General features: G+C 46.3%; 1 protein-coding gene across 1 annotated transcript; it reads right to left on the bottom strand.

Moving 5' to 3' along the window:
• Nucleotides 1–223: 223 nt before the first annotated feature.
• ANXA9 (annexin A9) lies at nt 224–21,293 on the bottom strand. Its single transcript, XM_053368794.1, has 13 exons — nt 21,068–21,293; nt 18,168–18,269; nt 17,986–18,082; nt 17,413–17,507; nt 15,795–15,908; nt 14,610–14,694; nt 13,015–13,094; nt 10,689–10,748; nt 7,952–8,048; nt 7,060–7,155; nt 4,295–4,353; nt 3,623–3,745; nt 224–2,649 (listed from the first exon to the last, which is right to left on the bottom strand). The coding sequence occupies exons 2-13, from the start codon at nt 18,240–18,242 to the stop codon at nt 2,587–2,589; spliced, it is 1,044 nt and encodes a 347-aa protein (XP_053224769.1). The 5' UTR covers nt 18,243–18,269; nt 21,068–21,293; the 3' UTR covers nt 224–2,586.
• Between the last annotated feature and the right edge of the window lie 580 nt (nt 21,294–21,873).

Raw genomic sequence — 21,873 nt, 5'->3', positions numbered from 1 at the left:
ACTCCAACTCCCATCATCCCTTGCTGTCAGCCCTGATGGCTTCTGGGAGTTGGAGTCCAGCTCCCATCATCCCTTGTTGTCAGCCCTGCTGGCTTCTGGGAGTTGGAGTCCAACAACATCTGTGTGTTCCCCCTCCTCTAGGGGCTGGGGCTGATGGGAGCTGGAGTCCTGAGAGGAGCAGGATGTGTTTTAAGGTAATAATAATAATAATAATAATAATAATAATAATAATAATAATTTATTTATACCCCACCCACCTGCCTGGGTTTCCCAGCCACTCTGGGAGGCTCCCAACAGAATATTAAAAACAATAAAACATCAAGCATTCAAAACTTCCCTAAACGGGGCTGCCTTCAGATGTCTTCTAAAAGTCAGGTAGTTGTTTATTTCCTTGACATCTGATGGGAAGGTGTTCCACAGGGCAGGCGCCACCACTGAGAAGGCCCTCTGCCTGGTTCCCTGTAATCTCACTTCTCGCAGGGAGGGAACTGCCAGAAGGCCCTCGGAGCTGGACCTCAGTGTCCAGGCTGGATGATGGGGGTGGACACCAGGTATAGTGGGCCGAGGCCGTTTAGGGCAGGCATGGGCAAACTCGGCCCTTCCAGCTGTTTTGGGACTACAACTCCCATCATCCCTAGCTAACAGGACCAGTGGTCAGGGATGATGGGAGTTGTAGTCCCAAAACTGCTGGAGGGCCGAGTTTGGCTATGTCTGATTTAGGGCTTTTAAGGTCAGCACCAACACTTTGAATTGTGCTTGGAAACGTACTGGGAGCCAATGTAGGTCTTTCAGGACTGGTGTTACAGTATATGGTCTTGGTGGCCGCTCCCAGTCAGCAGTCTGGCAGCCACATTCTTACACAGCCCAGTGCTGATGTTGTTTTTATCTGCACCTTTGCCTCGGGGGGGGGCAGGAATGGGGACAATCTGGGGTCTTCAGGTCTCTCGTCAGGAATCCAAGAGTATAATTGGAGAAGGACTTGGAGTCGTTTTAAAAATTAAAATGGTGGATGGTAAAAACACCGGGTGGGAATTGAATTCCCTAAACTAGAAACACCAAAAATATTTGGGGCAGCCGTGATGTGCCCCTAAAATTTTGAGGGATGGAGGAGCGGGAACTCCAGTGTGGGGTAGAGAGCCAGGATGGTACAGTGGTTAGAGAATTGGTCTAGGAGGTCCGGGTTCGAATCCCTGCTCGTCCATGAAACTGCCTCTCAGCCTAGTCTGCCTCTCAGGGTAGACATGAAAACATGCTCCCTTTTAGTGCATTAAGCAAGCGGTCTGCCTCTTCTAAGACTGCTGTATTGTCCCATCATGGCTGGTGGAAAAGAAAGAACGCCTCTTCGAAGTTCCTGCCCCTCACAGTTTTTTTGCAAATTTCCCCCTTCTTAACACCCAATCTGCTGCCTGACTTAACCGAGGCAATTTCCCAGCCTGTTTTTGAACGATAAAAGGAATCGACTGAGCGCAGCCCAACTCAGTTTGTAAAACAGGGAGGTGCCAGAGCCATTTACATCTGCCTCAAGAGGGGGAAAAACACTCCGTTATATGCTCAGAGGTACTTTATTATCACGTACTTCATTTTTAAAGAAAGGGTGGTGCTAAATAGGTCAGGTGGTGGAGAAAAGCTGAGCTTACCAAGACAGAAAGACCTGCAATATACCGTATTTTTTGCTCCATAAGACTCACTTTTTCCCTCCTAAAAAGTAAGGGGAAATGTGTGTGCGTCTTATGGAGTGAATGCGGCTGCGCAGCTATCCCAGAAGCCAGAACAGCAAGAGGGATCGCTGCTTTCGCTGCGCAGCAATCCCTCTTGCTGCCTTCTGAGATTCAGAATATTTTTTTGCTTGTTTTTCCTCCTCCAAAAACTAGGTGCGTCTTATGGTCTGGTGCGTCTTATGGAGCAAAAAATACGGTATATGTTAAACTACACGGTTCCAGATATGGGGATGTTGTAGTTCCTGAGAAAGGCTGATAGGTTATCCTTCGCTGCTGGGATGGATGTGGGGGGGGACCTGTGCCCCCTCCCCAAATATTGAGGGACTACAACTTCCACCAACACTGACTACAGGTGATAAGAGTCCAGCCACATCTGAAGGGCCACAGGTGTTCCAGATTCCAGCTTCTGTGAATGTAAATTCAGCACAGGATCCCTGATTGGTTCGTATCGCCCAGAGGAAAAGGCAGCCAGCAGCGTCCAGTGGAGAAACGGTCTCTGATGTTGGCGGTAGCAACTCACCATCACGACTCGTGAGCAATTAATTCCATTTTGCCCCCCAGCACAGAAATGGCTGGATGTTCGCAACCAAATTAAACAGTTTGCATTGGCTCAGCAAGAAATACATACGGCATCTCGCTCTTTCTCCTTAAATCATTCCCAGCCTCCCCCCCCCCCGAATATTTCCAGAACCAACCGAGAAACAAGAAGAAATTAGCGCAAATGGAGAATCGAGATCCTCTGAGGGTGACTTTTGGCCGGACTCCAGGGCCTTCAGGAGGAAGAGGTGGTTGGCTGATGTAAGCATTTGCCTGGTATTCAGAGGTAGACTGCTTTTGCACACAGAGGCTCGTCAGCAGAGGGCATAACTTACAGATCTTCTGCTCTGCACAGACCAAGCAAGGCGGTCTGGTAGTTGCCATTCATTTCAGCCTGGTGGAAGATAAAAAAAGGATTTTAGAAGGCTTTGCTTAAATGAGTAAAGGGCACAGCCCACCCAGAATTAAGCACTTATAAAGCTATGGTTTTCCCAGTAGTGATGTATGGAAGCGAGAGCTGGCCTATAAAGAAGGCTGATCGCTAAAGAATAGATGCTTTTGAATTCTGGTGCTGGAGAAGACTCTTGAGAGTCCCATGGACTGCAAGAAGATCCAACCTCTCCATTCTGAAGGAAATCAGCCCTGAGTGCTCACTGGAAGGACAGATCCTGAAGTGAGGGTCTAATACTTTGGCCACCTCATGAGAAGAGAAGACTCCCTGGAAAAGACCCTGATGTTGGGAAAGATGGAGGGCACAAGGAGAAGGGGGCGACAGAGGACGAGATGGTGGGACAGTGTTCTGGAAGCTACCAGCATGAGTTTGACCAAACTGTGGGAGGCAGTGGAAGACAGGAGGGCCTGGTGTGCTCTGGTCCAGGGGGTCACGAAGAGGCGGACACGACTCAACAACTAAACAATATCCAGAAGGGAAGATATTCTATTCCCCTCTGCTGACCTGAACATATGCATATCTGACGAGAGAACCCTGTTAATAAATCTCTGCATAACGGGATCCTGGTAGAATTTGACGGAAGGTCTAGCTAACTAAATATCCCATCATGGCCAAGCAGATTAATTTCATTTAAAGACACCCCCACTTTTCAGCCAAAAAAGGCTCCCTCCTCTTACACCTCACTTAAGGAAAAAAGACACAGCACGAAAGGAAAACGAATCAGGAGGGAGGAGGAAATCAGCAAACTCAAGTTCCGAGTTTGCACGTCGTTTCAGGGACCGGCTGGGATGGAAAAGTTTGAGGAGGGGAGGGACCCAAAGTTGCGATGCTGATGGAGCAACCCTGGACCCCTACTCTTCCTCCCTCCATCTCTGCCCACTCCCCACCCGCAGTAAAGAAAGCCTGGCGCCCTTACCTGGAGGAAGGAGTAGAGAGAAATCCCATAATGCTTCCTGAACTCGGATCGGATGCTGAGCAGGTCGGTTTCGCTACGGGAAATCAGGATGCGGGCCAGAGTTCTCGGGCTGGTTTCTGGACCCTTTAAAGAGCAGACAGGTGAGGGTTAGGATATCTATATATTGTAGATGTCATAGCAATCTCGCAGTTTAAGAAAGCTGGGAGAGGCAGGCCCAGCCATCAGGATAGAATTGCTCTTTTTCACAGGCTAGTGAATTGGGTGGGGTTATTTGCAAGGCTGTGGCGGAGGGCAAACAGCTCCTTTACTGGGGTGTAAGGAGGCCTTACACACAGACACCCATTCCGTTCTTCATCTCGCCATCCGCTGCAACAAAATTATAACTTGCGAAATTAATTACACAAATGACATTGTTCTTCCGTTATGCCACCCCGCCGATTTAGGGCACAAAAGGAAACACAGTGTGACTCTAAAGGTGTTCACATGTGCAATAAAGCATGTCTCATTTGCAATCCAAAAGCAACAGCAGAGCAGTCGTTTTGCGTCAAGCCATGCCCTGTCTGCAGCTGTTTTGGTGTCCAAAACACTTTATCCAAATTCCTGGAGAAAGGGAAGGATACACTTGTGAGACAGAGCGAAAGAGAGAAATAAGTGTGGATTAATTCTCCTTACCTTAACCGCTTGGTAGAGCTTTATGGCAAAATAGAGAGGGGTGTTTCTGAGGATAGAGACTGAAAAAGAATGTGGATTTAGAATAATAGAATAATAATAAACCAATCAGATGACCCACATGTTCTCATATCGTCTCTGAAAACCTTCAGTAAATCTTCAGTTATTTGAAGCACACCCAAAACAATACTGTATGCTTGTGAAAACATCGACCATTTATAAACACCATCTCCAACTCCTTGAAAGATTCCATGAACAGTATCTCTGACAAATTTTACACATCACTTGGGAAGACAGGCGAACTAATGCCAGTGTACTGGAAGAAGCAAAGATCACCAGTGTCGAAGCAATGATTCTTTGTCATCAACTTCGTTGGACTGGTCGTGTTGTGCGGATGCCTGATGATCGTCTTCCAAAGCAACTGGTCTATTCCGAACTTAAAAATGGAAAGCGTAATGCTGGTGGTCAAAAAAGAGGTTTAAAGACTGTCTCAAGGCAAATCTAAAAAAATGTAGTATAAACACTGACAACTGGGAAACACTGGCCTGCGAGTGCTCCAGTTGGAGAACAGCCTTTCCCAAAGGTGTCATGGGCTTTGAAGACGCTCAAACTCAGGACGCAAGGGAGAAACGTGCTAAGAGGAAGGCACGCTTGGCAAATCCACACCAGGATCAACTCCCGCCCGGAAACCAATGTCCCCACTGTGGAAGGACGTGGGGATCCAGAATTGGCCTCCACAGTCACTTACAGACTCACTGTTAAAACTGTGTTTATGGAAGACACTCTTACTTGGCTATGAGTGATTGCCAAAGAAGAAGAAGAAGAAGAATCTAAAATCCCCAGCTTTTCGGGTGTTTTTAACCACTGTATCACAGGTAGAAATTCACCAGGCGAGGCCCTCCAACAACATTACAGCTCTGTGCTGGAGCAACCTGACCTGTTGAATTCCTCCTCCTCAACCAAACCGCTCTGGGTCATGCCCAGTTGGTTATGGGGGAGAAATCACCCCACTGTATTCTCACAACCAATCCTGTGAGGTAGGTTAGGCCACCAGCGAGAGACTTGCCCATCCCGTGAGCATTTCTGTCTGAGCTGCTCCAAACCCAGGTTTCTGAGCCACTAACTATAATCTCACAGTTCCTGCTTGTTCCTGGCCAGACCTCTCTACAGAAAACATGAAATCGTCAAGGGAGAGAGCGTCCCTGAGCATGTTTGGTGTGTTATTTATTTCCACGCTCCTTTACGGCAGACGAGGCCAGAGTCAAGAGTAGATAGACATACACGCCCTGCTCACAAATAGATACCATTCACATACAGTGGTGCCTCGCAAGACGAAAAGAATCCGTTCCGCGAGTCTCTTCGTCTTGCGGTTTTTTCGTCTTGCGAAGCAAGCCCATTAGCGGCTTAGCTGCTTAGCGCTATTAGCGGCTTAGCGGATCAGCTGATAAGCGGCTTAGCGGCTTAGCGGATCAGCTGTTAAGTGGCTTAGCGGATCAGCTGTTAAGCGGCTTAGCAGATCAGCTGTTAAGCGGCTTAGCGGCTTAGCGGATCAGCTGTTAAGCGGCTTAGCGGATCAGCTGTTAAGCGGCTTAGCGGATCAGCTGTTAAGCGGCTTAGCGGATCAGCTGTTAAGCGGCTTAGCGGATCAGCTGTTAAGCGGCTTAGCGGATCAGCTGTTAAGCGGCTTAGCGGATCAGCTGTTAAGCGGCTTAGCGGATCAGCTGATAAGCGGCTTAGCGGCTTGGGAAAAAGGGGGGGGAAACCCTGCAGGAACTCGCAAGACATTTTCGTCTTGCGAAGCAAGCCCATAGGAAATTCGTTTTGCGAAGCACCTCCAAAACGGAAAACCCTTTCGTCTAGCGGGTTTTCCGTCTTGCGAGGCATTCGTCTTGCGGGGCACCACTGTACATAGAATCAGAATTGTAGAGTCGTAAGGGACCCCAGGGGGACATCTATTCCAACCCCCTGGAATGCAGGCATCTCAGCTAAAGTATCCATGACAGATGGCCATCCAACCTCTGCTTTAAAATCTCCAAGGAAGGAGAGTCCACCACCTCCTGAGGGAGTCCGTTCCACTGCCAAATAGCTCTTACTGTCAGAAAGTCCTTCCTGATGTTTAGTCAGAATCTCCTTCCTTGTCACTTGATGCCATGGGTTCGAGTCCTCCCCTCCGGAGCAGGAGAAAACAAGCTTGCTCCCTCCTCCATGTGACAGCCCTTGAGATATTTGAAGGTGGCTCTCAGTCTCCTCTCTTCCAGGCTAAAGGTACCCAACTCCTTAAACCGTTCCTCATCAGGCTTGGTTTCCAGACACTTGATCATCTTGGTCACCCTCCTCCGCACACCTTCCAGCTTGTCAACATCCTCTTTAAACTGGGGAGCCCAGAACTGGACACAGTACAGTGGACGCTCAGGTTGCGAACGTGATCCGTGCGGGAGGCACATTCACAACCCACAGCGTCCGCAACCTGCAGTGCTGCATCTGCGATTGTGCAGGTCGCAATTTGGCACTTCTGCGCATGCGCAAAGCACGATTTAGCACTTCTGCACATGCGCCGAAACCCAGAAGTAACCCATTCCGGTACTTCCGGATTCGGCACGGTGTGCAACCCGAAACCGCGCAACCTGAAGCGTCTATAACCCGAGGTATGACAGTATTCCATGTGGGGTCTGACCAAGGTATCTCTGCATCCATACACCGCCCCCCTCCAAGCAGGACAGAGAGAAAGGCTCTGGGGGGTCGCATCCAGCCCACGCCCCCTTACCTACCCAGGGTCAAGCCAGCCTCGAGGGCCTTCCCCTCTAAGTACTTCTTCATGGCTTCCTCCACCTGGAGCCCAGTCTTCTTGTGGTACCAGACGAACACTGTGGGAGAAAGAAAGGATTAAGCCAGACTGCTTCTAAACATGTTAGGAACATTGGAAGCTGCCTTGTACACTCTGAAGGGGTCACCTCGAAAGCAGATTCACTGAATAATCATAATTTAGAGGGCCCTAAGGAAGTCAGATTATTCTCCACCAGGAACAGGGCCTTCTCAGTGATGGCTCCAACCTGGTGGAATGCTCTGTCCCAGGAGACCAGGGCCCTGCAGGATTTAACCTTCTTCTGTTGGGCCTGTAAGACAGAGCTATTCCGCCTGGCTTTCAATTTGAACTTAGCCTGATCTTTTATTCCCCTTTCTTCCCTCCCCCTCCCCTTTTTATTAAGATTGCCCTCTCTGGGATCCCACAGCTAATTCTCCCCTGGTCTCCTCACTGGTCCAAATAGGACTAATTTAGCCAGCTAGCCCTGGTGATCATCTAATGTTTATTAGATGGATTTTCCCCCGAAATTGATTTTTGAATTCTGAATTTATTGTTATTCACATTTTATACTGTATTTTATGCTGTTTTTTGTTGCCTCAATTTTGTTTTAAATTTGTTGTTAGCCGCCCTGGAAGGGCGGAGTATAGATAAAAAACTATTATTATTATTATTATTATTATTATTATTATTATTATTATTATTTATTATGAAGGGAAGAGCCCTGAAAAACCTATTGGCTCTGACTCAGGGGCCCATGAGAACGCCGTTTTAGTGCATTGCATAGAATGCCAGCATGACTGAACTCAACTCCTTTCCCCAGAAACAGCAACTTGCAAGCTTTGCAAACTAGACCTTGCCTCTGTTTAGATGTTGGGGGCTCCGTTCGGTTAGGATCCTGATCCACTCGCTCTCATCCAACCTGCCCGGGTCGCCACCTCCGGGACCCGCGAGGGCCTGGAAGAACCCACAGAGACACACCACTGAACCAAACAATTGCACAGTCGAAAAAACAACAGCCTTTTTTGAAGTCGCAACAGCCCTCTCTGTCGTAACAACTTAATTCAGGGATCAGTACTCAGTCCAGTGCCCGGGACCTATTTGAAGCGCCGCATGACCTATTTAAACCAACAGGCCTTGAGCTTACAAAATATGGGGTGTAGAAGCAATTCACGGAATCCCCAGAACATGCGCAGAGTGAAATCGGCGCCATCCAATCGCAGAATAACCAGAGCCTGTTCCTCCCATATCTGAGGACTCAGCTACATTAGTAAAGAAACAGTGATTTGAATCCTCTATAAACATGCAACAGATGGCGCCAGAGAGCAGGGAATTTTAAAAAGAGATTTACCATAGAGGTTCCCCCCCCCCTTTGTTAAAACGATCTAATTTCTGACTTATTTATAGCAGGGGTTTCCCTGCATTTAGATCTACTTTCAAATTAGGGATGCAACATGTGTAGGGATACAACTGAGAGGGGTACTTTCAGTATTACCGGTAAACATGAGTAAGAACAGAGCCTCATTTAAGGAGTACACCCAGTCTTAATAGAAACTGGGGAGCCCTGAAGCTTTAGCCCCCAAACCTATTAGGTCTTAATTATCTCTGATCCAGTGCAGCCGGTTTTCCCCCAACTCCTTCATTATTCATTTAACCTCACACAGCTGGAATGCGAGACAAGGAAAAGCTTTTTATCGGGGCAGTTGTAGAGCTGCGATTTTTAAAATCATGTCATACAGTTGCACTCATACATACAGAACAGAGCATTAGATTATGCAAAAGCATTCCTTATCACTGCTTCGCCATCTATAATAGCATGCACAAATGCACCTCGAATCTGCACGCGAAGCTAATTCCTTAAAGCCATTCAGTCAACTTGATGGGAAATTTATGAGAAATTAAACACGGAGGGAACAGGGGTGGAACACATTATTTGAAAACACGAGGAGAGTTCAGCGGCAGTGTTATGTACTGAGTTGAATAGGATCCAAAATGCAGCAGTCTGATTGGTCCTAGAACAATAGGATTCAGAATGCAGCAGTCTGATTGGTCCTAGAACAATAGGATCCAAAATGCAGCAGTCTGATTGGTCCTAGAACAATAGGATCCAAAATGCAGCAGTCTGATTGGTCCTAGAACAATAGGATTCAGAATGCAGCAGTCTGATTGGTCCTAGAACAATAGGATCCAAAATGCAGCAGTCTGATTGGTCCTAAAACAATAGGATCTAAAATGCAGCAGTCTGATTGGTCCTAGAACAATAGGATCTAAAATGCAGCAGTCTGATTGGTCCTAGAACAATAGGATTCAGAATGCAGCAGTCTGATTGGTCCTAGAACAATAGGATCCAAAATGCAACAGTCTGATTGGTCCTAGAACAATAGGATCTAAAATGCAGCAGTCTGATTGGTCCGCAGGAGCCACCCAATCCAACTCCAGATGGAAGTGAATCCGCAACCTGATTGGCCTACAGGAGAATCCTGGAATTAGCCAATCACGTGGGGCCCATTGTGTAAATAATGTATATAAAGCAGATATTCTGGGGGAACTTCCATTCCTCCTCAACCACTATGAGCTGAATAAAGAGCATGAAATCACTTCGCGACTCTGAGTATATTTCACTGGCGACGAAGGTGGGATCCCGCTGAGCTGACTGCCACACACAGCACCGCAGCACCGCCACCTGCCGCACCGCTGCCGCGCACCGTGTATCCAGGCTTCAGCTCCGGGACCCAAGGAACTCAGAATGGCAACCGACAACAGCTTCTCGCCATTCAACCCAGCATCTGGAGACTGGGAAGCGTACGCCTCCCGTTTCACCTTCCTCCTAGAAGCCAAAGGGGTCACCGACGAAGAAGACGCCAGGAAGAGGGCGATATTCTTCAGCGTCTGCGGAGAGGAGACGTTTGAAATCGCCCGGGCTCTCCTTGCGCCTGAAGACGTCGCTACTGTTCCATACAAAACAATAATGGAACAGCTGAAGGGGCACTTTTCGCCGCAGCCCTCAGTGGTGGCTCGTCGAAATTCCTTCTACGCAAAGCGGCAAGCCCCTGGGGAAACCATAACTGGGTTTGTGACCTCTCTCCGCCAAGCCGCCCGGTTCTGCAACTTCTCAGAGCTGGAGAACATGCTTCGTGACCGCCTCGTCAGTGGCCTGAAGGATGAGAAGCTGCAACGACGCCTCTACGCTAAGAAGGACCTAACGTTCCAGGTCGCTCTGGAGGAGGCCCTGGCAACGGAAGCTGCCGAGAGGTCGACGCAAGAGGCATGGCCGAGCCAGCTGTCCCAACCGAGGGTCCACCACAAAGACCTCACCGACGACTCAGGATCTGACAGGGAGGAGGTGCACCGAGTACAGCAGCGCACTCAAGGAATGCACAGACCAATCAGAATGCTGCATTTTGGATCCTATTCAACCCAGTACATAACAGACAGGATCAGGCCAAACCCTTGTTGTGTATTCTGATCCAATTGGCCTTTATGAACCATGGGGTAATCTCATTTTCAACGGGATAGAGACGATCTCAAAAGGGCTTGCATGCATCAGAGAGATCATGGGGTCTGAATAATCTTCATTTCCAGACTTGGACGTCTCACCTGAGTATCTTGCCGTATCAAGACATAGTCAATGACCCCAGAGTACCTTTCACGGTTGCCCTGGGAGAAAGCAGAAAATCAGACGTCAATGACGTTGGCCGTGGGCTGGCAGTCCTTGAGTTGGATCCAAATTAACTATGCTTTACTCCTCCCATCACCACCAAAACAACTTAAACGAGCTGTTTCTAAGCCGCTCTGTCGATTTTAATGGGCCTAGAGAACGGCCAGTTTCAGGCTCAAACCACACTTCCGCTTTTCACCCGGGAAAACCCGATCCTAACCGCTCAATCGGAGCGGGCCCTAAGGAAGTCAGATTATCCTCCACCAGGAACAGGGCCTTCTCAGTGGTGGCTCCGACCTGGTGGAATGCTCTGTCCCAGGAGACCAGGGCCCTGCAGGATTTAACCTCCTTCCGCAGGGACTATAAGACAGAGCTATTCCGCCTGGCTTTCAATTTCAACTTAGCCTGATCTTTTATTCCCCTTCCTTCCCTTTTTATGAAGATTACCCGCTCTGGGATACCACAGCTAATTCTCCCCTGGTCTCCTCGTTGGCCCAAACAGGACTAATTTAGCCAGCTAGCCCTGGTGATCATTTAATGTTTATTGGATGGATTTCCCCCCTAAATGGATTTTTGAATTTATTGTTATTCACGTTTTATACTGTATTTTATGCTGGTTTTTTTGTAGCATCAATTAAGTGTTTTAAATTTGTTGTTAGCTGCCCTGAGCCCGGTTTTCTGAACTGGGAAGGGCGGGGTATAAATAAAAAATAATAATAATAATAATAATTATTATTATTATTATTATTATTCTTAAATGTCCAATTAAGTGTTTTAAATTTGTTGTTAGCTGCCCTGAGCCCGGTTTTCTGAACTGGGAAGGGCGGGGTATAAATAAAAAATAATAATAATAATAATAATTATTATTATTATTATTATTATTCTTAAATGTCCATTGGGTTGTCTCCCAACTGATGTTTGTTGCTAAAACAGAAGGCAAAGGCAAAACTGCTCAGACATCTAGTGTCCAATCTCACGCTCTTGCTAAGATGCAGGTAATTGCCGGCAGCATCAGGACTCACATGTTCAATAGAAGCAGATTGTATTGGGGGGGGGAACTACACAATGAGGACTAGCCACTTACCCGCTTTTATTTTCAGAGCCGCTGTTTTCCCAGAATGTTTTTACAGATTGGGTGCGTGAGAAGCCTGAAATCTACCGTGCGCCCCACTTAAAATATTTCCAACAGAGCTCTCACCAGATTTTTTTCTTTTTCTTTTAAATGAGCCATTTTAATTGCATGCAGATAAGCTGACTGGTTTCAACTGCATGGGGTGAAAACAGCAGCTCAGAAACCTGGAGCCTGCTTCCTAGAACCTAAACAGAGGTGATGACGGCATGTTGCTTTAAAGTTTAGAGAATATATTTGCTCCTCTGCTTGGAAGGCAGATTCCTTTCCTAAAACAGCCTTTCCCAATGCAGATTGCCGTCATTGCATTTTGATAATTTGATTAGGTCCACTGTTGTTGTTTTTAAATGACTTCTCAGTTGCTGATTTTTAAATGAATACTTTATACTAGTTATATCATTGCTTAGTTTTATCATCATTATTATTAAGTGGTACATAATTTTTGCTTATAAGGCCATCTCCCCATCCTGGGCCTCTGTGAATATTTCAGACTCAGCCTCATGAGGTAAGTTGTCTTAAACTGTTTTTAATATTGTGTTTTTATATTGGAACCCACCCTGGGACCTTACAGTGAAGGGCATGTAAATAATAATAATAATAATAATAATAATAATAATAATAATAGGCCAAAACGTCTGGAGGTCACCAGGTTGATGCTTTAATACATTAAAATATTTTTAAAATACAAAAAAACCCCTTAATACGCTTCCTGATTAATTAAAGGCTTTGTTGGGGGAAATCCGAAACCCCAAATATTTCTGAAGTGAATCACAGGTCTCCTAACCCTTCCTCCTCTATTTTAATTTTTTTTTTTAGGTGATTTTGGAAAAAATATTGCATACAGAATGGCTTTCCCTCTGAAAAGCAGGCTAAATTTGCATCTATAACAGAAGCCAGCACGTGTTTTTTACACATATTTTCCAGCATAGCATCTCACGAACATCAAATCAGATCTTTGGCTATCACAGCCTAAGACTTCCTTCAACCCCGTCTAATGGTTTTCTAAAATCATTTCCAATTCTGCATTTCATTACTATAATTATTGCTATGTCTGAATCCTTATTTGGCCCCTCATTTGACCCCAAAGACACAAATGCCCTAAGTGCCTCTGAATGGTCCTTTTCCCCCACTTTTACCTTGATCAAGGCATCCAGGAGACCCTGAAGGAAGTCGCTGGTTTTCGAAGCGATGTCCTTCTCGAGGTCCAAACTGAAATCTAGGCACAGTGGAAGAAACAATTTTGGATTAAAGAGAAATGGTTTTACCCAAACCTGATAGACTTTCAGGAGTTAAGCAACGCCATTAGGATTTTGAGCAGGAACAAAAACTGTGGGACCTAGCTCTCTCTTTTCTGTCTTGTGCCAGGTTTTTTAATTTTTTTAATGACCTCATTTTTATATGCGGACTTGAGGGGCTTGTTTATGTTAACAGGATGGGGTCTAAAAGGATGCTCGAACAAACAAACAAACAAACAAACAAACAAACAAACAAACAAACACCCCACCTTTAAACAGAAGCACACCCAAGGCAGCTTACATCAGATAAAAATAATATGAAGTGCTTCTTTAAATAATCAGCTTTACCAAAAAAAAAAAAAAGTCCATGATGCCATCTTGTGGCGGCGAGTTCTGCAGGTTATTGATGCATTGCGCAAAGGATGACTTGCTTTCCCCCTGTCCTGAAATCTGCAGCCTATCGGCTTAATGCAAGGGTCAGCAAACTTTTTCAGCAGGGGGCCAGTCCAGTGTCCCTCAGAACTTGTGGGGGGCCGGACTATATTTTGAAGGAAAAAATGAACGGATTCCTATGCCCCACAAATAACCCAGAGATGCATTTTAAATAAAAGCACACATTCTACTCATGTAAAAACACCAGGCAGGCACCACAAATAACCCAGAGATGCATTTTAAATAAAAGGACACATTCTACTCAAGGGAAAAAACACAGATTGCCGGACCGGATTGAGAAGGCGATTGGGCCAGATCCAGCCCCCAGGCCTTAGTTTGCTTACCCATGCTTTAGGTTCTCATTCACAACCACTCATATTTCTAGGTGAAAAACAGAGAGAGAGAGAGAGAGAGAGAGAGAGAGAGAGAGAGAGAGAGAAATTCACACAAGGCTAGAATTAATATTTTTACTCATCCATTCAAAGCATTTTTTAACCCGCTGCTCACTGCTGGAAAAGCCTTCCAGGTCAGCTTGGAAGCATGAAGGAATAAGACAGGCACGGCACAAAAGGAAAAGCGATTGGGAGGGAGGAGGAAAAAGCAACGTGGTGCAGCAGTGGCAGGAGCATGCAGGCCCATTTTACATCTGTGGAACACCGAGGCTCAGAGCTCTCCTACAGTTCGAGCCGAGTCAAGAAAGGCTTTCTGGTCTACTGAGAAAGACTTCGCAGCCTGCTGGCAATCTACCAATTTCCCCTTTTCGGGGGGGGGGGCGGTTTGTGAGGGAAGAGGCATCCCAGTAGCAGATCCTTTGCATCCCAGAAGCTCCTTCCCTCAAGAAGGAGAAAAACACACTGATTCCCAGACCATCCACAGGCCAGATTTAGAAGGCGATTGGGCTGGATCCGGCCCCCATGGCTTATTGATTTGGGGATTCTCAAAAAGCATGAATAACTCTCCAATTTCTCCAAACCAGGTACACCCACAACCCTCCACCCTTATCTGTCTTTTAAAAGACAGGGGGAAGAAAGTGTATCATTTTAAATTTCATTCCTTGACTTTACCATGCTTGTAGCAACCCAGGATCTCCCGAAGTTGCTGGCTGGTTCGGGTGGAGAGGATTTCGAGAAGCGTATCTGCCTCCAGGCCCTGGAAAGAGGAAGGGCGTTTGTTGAGTAACCTTAGCAGCTTAAGTGTGGCAACACTTGGAAAGGCGAGGGAGCTCAAGAACAGCAGCAGGGCGGAGAGGAGGAGGCGATGCGGTCAGCTTCCAAGCTGCTAAGTATTTTTTTTAATTTATTTCATAAAATGCAAATATTGATTTTTTAAAAATAAAATACACACCCTCAAAGCCGTTTGCAAAAAAAAAAAAGTTAATGAATAAAGTCACTCCTAAGAAAGATCAGCAACAATTATTTAAGATTTCCCAAAACTTACAACAGCAAGAGACTAAAACCAGATTAAAATCCTGGGTAGGTTAAGCAAGCTTGCCCTCTCCTCTTGCTCTTCGATGGTGCGGGATGGAGGAGGTTGTGGTTGCCTAGCAACCGCATCTCAACTCAGACGCGTAGGACCAGGAGGAAAAGACCCGGCAAAGCCATAGTCCAATGCGTGGAGCACCTGCTTTCTTGCATGCCGAAGGTCCTGGGTTCAAATCTGGAATCTCCCTGCTGGACAGCTGCTGCCAGTCAGTGTAGACAACACTGAATTAGATGGGCAAGTGGTCTTATAAATAGAAAGCAGCCCCTGATTTGAATTGGCCCTTTAAAAATGAGGACTAGAATCTTACTTTCTGTTTACAGGAAGCTCAGTGAGAGAGCACCTGCTTTGTATGCAGAAGGCGCCCGGTTCAATTGTTAAGTTGTGGGCGAACATATCCGATGACACAGCGATTCTTCCAAAGCAGCTATTTATTTGTAAGCTGGAACAGAACTGAACTGAGGAGCTCAGTCAGCCTGCTTAAATAGAGATCCAGAACAATGTAACTGTTGCTATTTTCTACAACAAGCCAATCACTGAACGTCACTTTCGATCCTTCATTTGCATAGCTATCTACAGTATCCCCCTGCTGGCCCAGGGTGAGACTTGAGTACATAACATCAATCTTCCCATTCCCTGGGCATCTCCAGGTGGGACTACAAAATGCTCCTTCCTTGAAAGCCTGGGGAGCTGCTGCCAGTCCGTGTGGGCAATGCAGGGCTAGGTGCACAAATGGCCTGACTGAGCAAGACGGGGACCGATGGCTGTACCTTCAGGGCCAGGTTGATTTCATGAGCATCAAACTGAGCTGCCGGCTTCAGCAGACCCTTGATCACGCCCTCCAGGTGCCCGGAAAAAGCTGCTTCCAGAGTTTTCAGGAGGTCCTGAGGAGGGGAAATAGAAATGCATTAGGAGGAGGATTAAAACCGTCTCTGAACAGTCTTCAAAGGCTGCACCAGGCAAAGTGCATTGCAGTGGTCTAAGCCGACTGTTACAAAGGCATGAACTACTATGGTCAGTCTTTGTCCATGGAGTTTTCTTGGCAGGGAAACTGGAGTGGCTTGCCGGTTCCTGCTCCAGGTGGATCACGTTTGGTCAAAACTCTCCACTATGACCTGTCCATCTTGGGTGGCCCTGCACGGCATGGCTCATAGCTTCTCTGAGTTATTCAAGCCCCTTCGCCACGGCAAGGCAGTGATCCATAAAGGAGAGGTCAGTGTGACAGCAGTCACGAAATTAAAAGACGCCTGCTTCTTGGGAGAAAAGCAATGACAAACCTAGACAGCATCTTAAAAAGCAGAGACATCACCTTGCCAACAAAGGTCCATATAGTTAAAGCTCTGGTTTTCCCAGTAGTGATGTATGGAAGTGAGAGCTGGACCATAAAGAAGGCTGATCGCCAAAGAATGGATGCTTTTGAATTCTGGTGCTGGAGGAGACTCTTGAGAGTCCCATGGACTGCAAGAAGATCAAACCTCTCCATTCTGAAGGAAACCAGCCCTGAGTGCTCACTGGAAGGACAGATCCTGAAGCTGAGGCTCCAAGACTTTGGCCACCTCATGAGAAGAGAAGACTCCCTGGAGAAGACTCTGATGTTGGGAAAGATGGAGGGCACAAGGAGAAGGGGACGACAGAGGGCGAGGTGGTGGGACAGTGTTCTCGAAGCTACCAGCATGAGTTTGACCAAACTGCAGGAGGCAGTGGAAGACAGGAGGGCCTGGCATGCTCTGGTCCAGGGGGTCACGAAGAGTCGATAAACGACTAAACAACAACAACACTATGGTCAGTACATTTCGAGGCACAGTTCAAAATGTTGGTGCTGACCTTTAAAGCCCTAAACGGCCTCAGTCCAGTATACCTGAAGGAGTGTCTCCACCCCCATTGTTCTGCCCGGACACTGAGGTCCAGCTCCGAGGGCTTTCTGACGGTTCCCTCCCTGCGAGAAGTGAGGTTACAGGGAACCAGGCAGAGGGCCTTCTTGGTGGTGGCGCCTGCCCTGTGGAACGCCCTCCCATCAGATGTCAAGGAGATAAACAACTATCTGACTTTTAGAAGACATCTGAAGGCAGCCCTAATTAGGGAAGTTTTGAATGTTTGATGTTTTATTGTGTTTTTAATATTCTGGGGAAGCCCAGCCAGATGGGTGGGGTATAAATAAATAAATAAATAAATAAATAAATAAATAAATAAATAAATGATGATGATGATGATGATGATGGCTGGTAAAGTCAAGATGGGCCAAAGCTGGCAAACTAGCCAAAGTTTATAGAAAGCTGGCACTCAGATGGACATTTGAAGGGTCAGTTTGAAACCCGCCTAATATAGGATTCCCTTCCCCCCCAAAAAAAACTCTAGATCTAACAGGGGTTTGCTCCTTCCCATCCTCACCTGTTTCGTGAAATTCAGGAACTCTTCAGCAATTTGCTGCCTCTGTTCATTGCTCCTGTTGGTCAGTAGGTCAATGACGGTTACATATTCAACACCTGTCACGAAGGATAGCAAACTTAGAGGCTAACCACTAAACCGTGGTTCTCTGTATGTGTTCTTCACATATATAACCCCCCCTTTCAATTCTGTAACAGGAGAAGTCACATTTATGAATCAAACACGTATCTATAACCACACACTTTATACAAAGGGGATCTGTCGGTTTGCATCCCACTTTTTGAGCCAGCGTCTCCTACGTGGTGCCATTCGTAAGATGCCAGGGGTTACGGGTTTGAGTCCTGACGTGCATCGATTAAAACTCAGCTGAATGTGACGCTGTCAGACTGTACAGAGGGCAGCGGCTCACATTCAGTTCCTTTCTCATTGAGAGAAAAAGTTCATTGAGCGACCTTCAGTCAAATCGCTACTTCTGAGGTTAACCTACCTCACAGGGCTGTTCTGTGCGAAATACATATATACAGGAAAAAACCAGCAAGGACACAACACACGAACACCACAACTGTGATTTGTTACCTTTCCCACTGACGGCGTCAAGGAGAGTTTGGACATCCTTTTCCACCTCAAAGTTCAGGTGGGGTCTGATCGTCCCCAGAGTGCCCCAAACAGCTGTCTAGAGCAAAATATGACAGAGATGGAATGGTCACCAGAAACTCCGAAATCTTCATGATTTGACGAGTGCCAAGCCAAGCGCTCACCTTATCCGCAAGGGGCAGGTGCCTGAGGATTTCATTGACCAAGGATCGTCTCTCGACTCCATTCACCAGCGACATCCTGCGCCTGCAGCTGCCAAATCTGAGCTTTCGAAAACAACAGACAGGGGGGCTGTTATCGCAAGCTACACAGCACAGAGAGATCCCACCTGATCTCTGTATCTGAGACGGAGGAATCTGGACACTTACTAAGGTTTGAGCTTGAGAAACCTCTGTCATAACACTAGTGAAGCTGAATGTGCGGAGTTAAACTGCGGAACTCTCTGCCACTGGAGCTGATAATGGCCACCAAGTTGGATGGCTTTAAAAGAGGACTGGGGAAAATTCCTGGAGGATACTAGCCGCAATACATGGAGAAAAGTGTTTTTCCACCTGGTGGGAATGTAAAAAAGTGAAAAACTTCTGGGAAATGATATATAATGAGATGAAAAAGATGTTGAAATATACATTTATTAAGAAACCAGAAGCATTTTTACTTGGCATTGTGGGAGATGATATTAATAGACAGGCTTGTAAGTTGTTTTTATATGCAATGACAGCAGCAAGAATATTATTGGCACAAAAATGGAAGCAAGAAGAACTACCGATGAAAGAAGAACGGAGGATGAAGTTGATGGACTATGCAGAACTAGATAAATTAACAGGAAGGATTCAAAACCTGCGGGACCAGAAATTCATGGAAGACTGGAGTAAATATATGAATTATTTGAAAAGTAATTGTGATGAACAGATTATGCTAGTTAGGACTGCAAGAAGTTTTGTAAGGTGGATTATTTGAAATACTGCAAGAAAGACTATGAAGAGAATTATTAGTTAAGGATAATTAAATGTAATATAGAAATGAAGAAATGCAGAATAAGTGATAAAGAACGGAAAATCATCAGTGGTGTTGACGGAAATCTAAAATATTGTATAAGATGAGAATAAATGTTGTATAACTGTTGGGACTGATATGTTTAAAAAATCAATAAAAATGTACATAAAAGAAAGAAAGAACAGTGTTTCTCCCTTGAAACAAAATGAGTCATGGACACTCAACTGTGCTGAGTGTTAGAAGAGTCAAGGTAGATTTACCTTGTGGTTAATCAAACCACATTAATTTCAAATGAAAATCTAAACATCTTTTTCAGTTCGTTATAGATATCTTCCCAGAATCCCACTATCTCTTTGCACTCCCACCACATGTGTAGAATCCTTTCTCCTAGGTATCATGTCAGAGGAAATAAAAAGAACAGTCAGACCAATATTTATGTATGGAACTACAGCGGCAAGGTCATCGATTGCCAAAAATTGGAAAAGCAGCAGCGTCCCACCTAAAACAGACTGGTTATCTAAAATGATGGAATACTTCCATATTGCCGAACTAACAGGGAGGATAAGCGATACGAAAAGTGAATAAGGAGCGGACTATCTTTAAGGAATACATCAAAATTTATGTGGAAAAAGTAGAATTTCTGACAGAAACTAAATGAATCCAGAATACAATTAGAGTGAAAGGAGAGTAAAGTCAAGATAGAAGAAGAGATTACAGAAGTAATGAAATGCGTTTAAGCTAGTTGGAAAAATAAAGTAGCGTAACAAGAACGGCTGGAAGTCAAGTCACTTGGTGGATGTCTGTGTGGGGTAGGTGTGTTGATATATATAGTATAGGTAAAGGTAAAGGTTCCCCTGCCCGTACAGGCCAGTCTTGACAGACTCTAGGGTTGTGCGCCCATCTCACTCAAGAGGCCGGGGGCCAGCGCTGTCCGGAGACACTTCTGGGTCACGTGGCCAGCGTGACATCGCTGCTCTGGCGAGCCAGAGCCGCACACGGAAACGCCGTTTACCTTCCCGCCAGTAAGAGGTCCCTATTTATCTACTTGCACCTGGGGGTGCTTTCGAACTGCTAGGTTGGCAGGCGCTGGGACCAAGCAACGGGAGCGCACCCCGCCGCGGGGATTCGAACCGCCGACCTTTCGATCGGCAAGCCCTAGGCGCTGAGGCTTTTACCCACAGCGCCACCCGTGTCCTTCATAGTATAGGTAGGTATTATATAATGTAGGTATGTTTTATGTTATGAAAATAAGGTAGCGTGTTGTGTATGTGTATTCTATAAATGTATATGTATGTATTTTATATGTTAATAAATTTTAAATAATAATAATAAAAAACCACATTAATTTATCTCACTTGCAAACCCTCTAGAGATCCCCTGGGACACCTGCCTAAGGTCTCACTGAGGAGGAATATGGTTTGAGACTCATCCACTTCCGGAAATTTCTTCCCCCTTCCTCTCTCATTTCTGACTTCAGGATCAGTTTGAGAAATAGTCCATTCATTCCATCAGCCTGCCTTAAACTGAACCCCAGATCCTAGGTAGGGTTGCCAACTTTCTAAAACCTCCTGAATCCTATGGTCACCCTATGGGACCCCTGACCATTAGGTCCAGTCGCGGACGACTCTGGGCTTGTGGTGCTCATCTCGCATGTGGCCAGCAGGACTAAGCCGCTTCTGACGAACCAGAGCAGTGCACGGAAACGCCGTTTACCTTCCCGCCGGAGCGGTACCTATTTATCTACTTGCACTTTGACGTGCTTTCGAACTGCTAGGTGGACAGGAGCAGGGACCGAGCCGCGGGGATTCGAACCGCCGACCTTCAGATCGGCAAGTCCTAAGCTCTGTGGTTTAACCCCCAGCGCCACTGTGTCCCTATGATGTTAAACAGCAGGAATTAAGCAGGTGAGACCTTTTCCCAGAGTGGAGGCAGTTTGGGTAAAAGCTTCACTCTCCCAGTCTTCTATGCATCAAGCAGATCACAAAGGCAGAGGAGCAGGACTGGTCTTTAAAAGTTGGCAACTCCCAAATGTGACTCCCCTCCAAAAAACCCCCATGTCTGAAGAACGTACCTGGCTGTTTTTTGTGTCTCTCTCCCGGACAGCAGCAAGTGCCTTGTCCTACGTGAGCGGGTGGCAGTGACAAGTCACCTCCACCCAGGCACCCTGAGGGAGGGCCTCAGCCGACCAGCCCGCGATAAGTGGATGAAGGAAAAACCAGTCTGGTCTGTAGCTCTCAAGCCAAGAAGTCTGTGCCTTTCGCAAGGCAAGCTGCCAAGTATCAGAATTCCTTTCTATCCCTGGCGGGGCTGCAACCAGGAACTGGAGCATCAGGAATGAAAAATGACGTCCTTCTGAGACGTGAGCCCAAACCTGACAGGTGAGGGAACAGGTTCTGAGCAGGATGGGTGTTTAAAGTGGAATAATAATAATAAAAAAAATTATTTATACCCTGCCCTCCCCAGCCAAGACCAGGCTCAGGGCGGCTAACGCCAGGTATAAAAACAATTGATTAAAATACAACTTAAAAGCAAGATTAAAATGCAACATTAAAATGCGGCCTCATTTCAGTAGAAACTCAAATCAAAAACTTTTGGGGGGATGAAAACGTCAAGTCTTCACCAAAGGCTGGTCCTACGTGGGCCAGAAAAAAGCCAAAAGCCAGGGAAGTCCCCAAATAGGAGATCAGCCTCGGAAGAAGATGTCTTTATTTACTTATTTCACGAAATGCAGGCACTGCTGGACTGGGAAAACCAACCAACCAACCTGAAAGCTGCTTATGGAAAGAATTAAAATTAGGGTTGCCATACATCCAGACATAACGAAGATTTGGCTGTTGGAAATAGTGTCCCGGCGGAAATCACCTAATGTCTGGGGAA

Source organism: Podarcis raffonei, chromosome 16 (assembly GCF_027172205.1).
Source record: "Podarcis raffonei isolate rPodRaf1 chromosome 16, rPodRaf1.pri, whole genome shotgun sequence".
NCBI lineage: Eukaryota > Metazoa > Chordata > Lepidosauria > Squamata > Lacertidae > Podarcis > Podarcis raffonei.
Note: the sequence above shows the minus strand (reverse complement) of the source record. Positions and strands in the feature narration are given on the sequence as shown.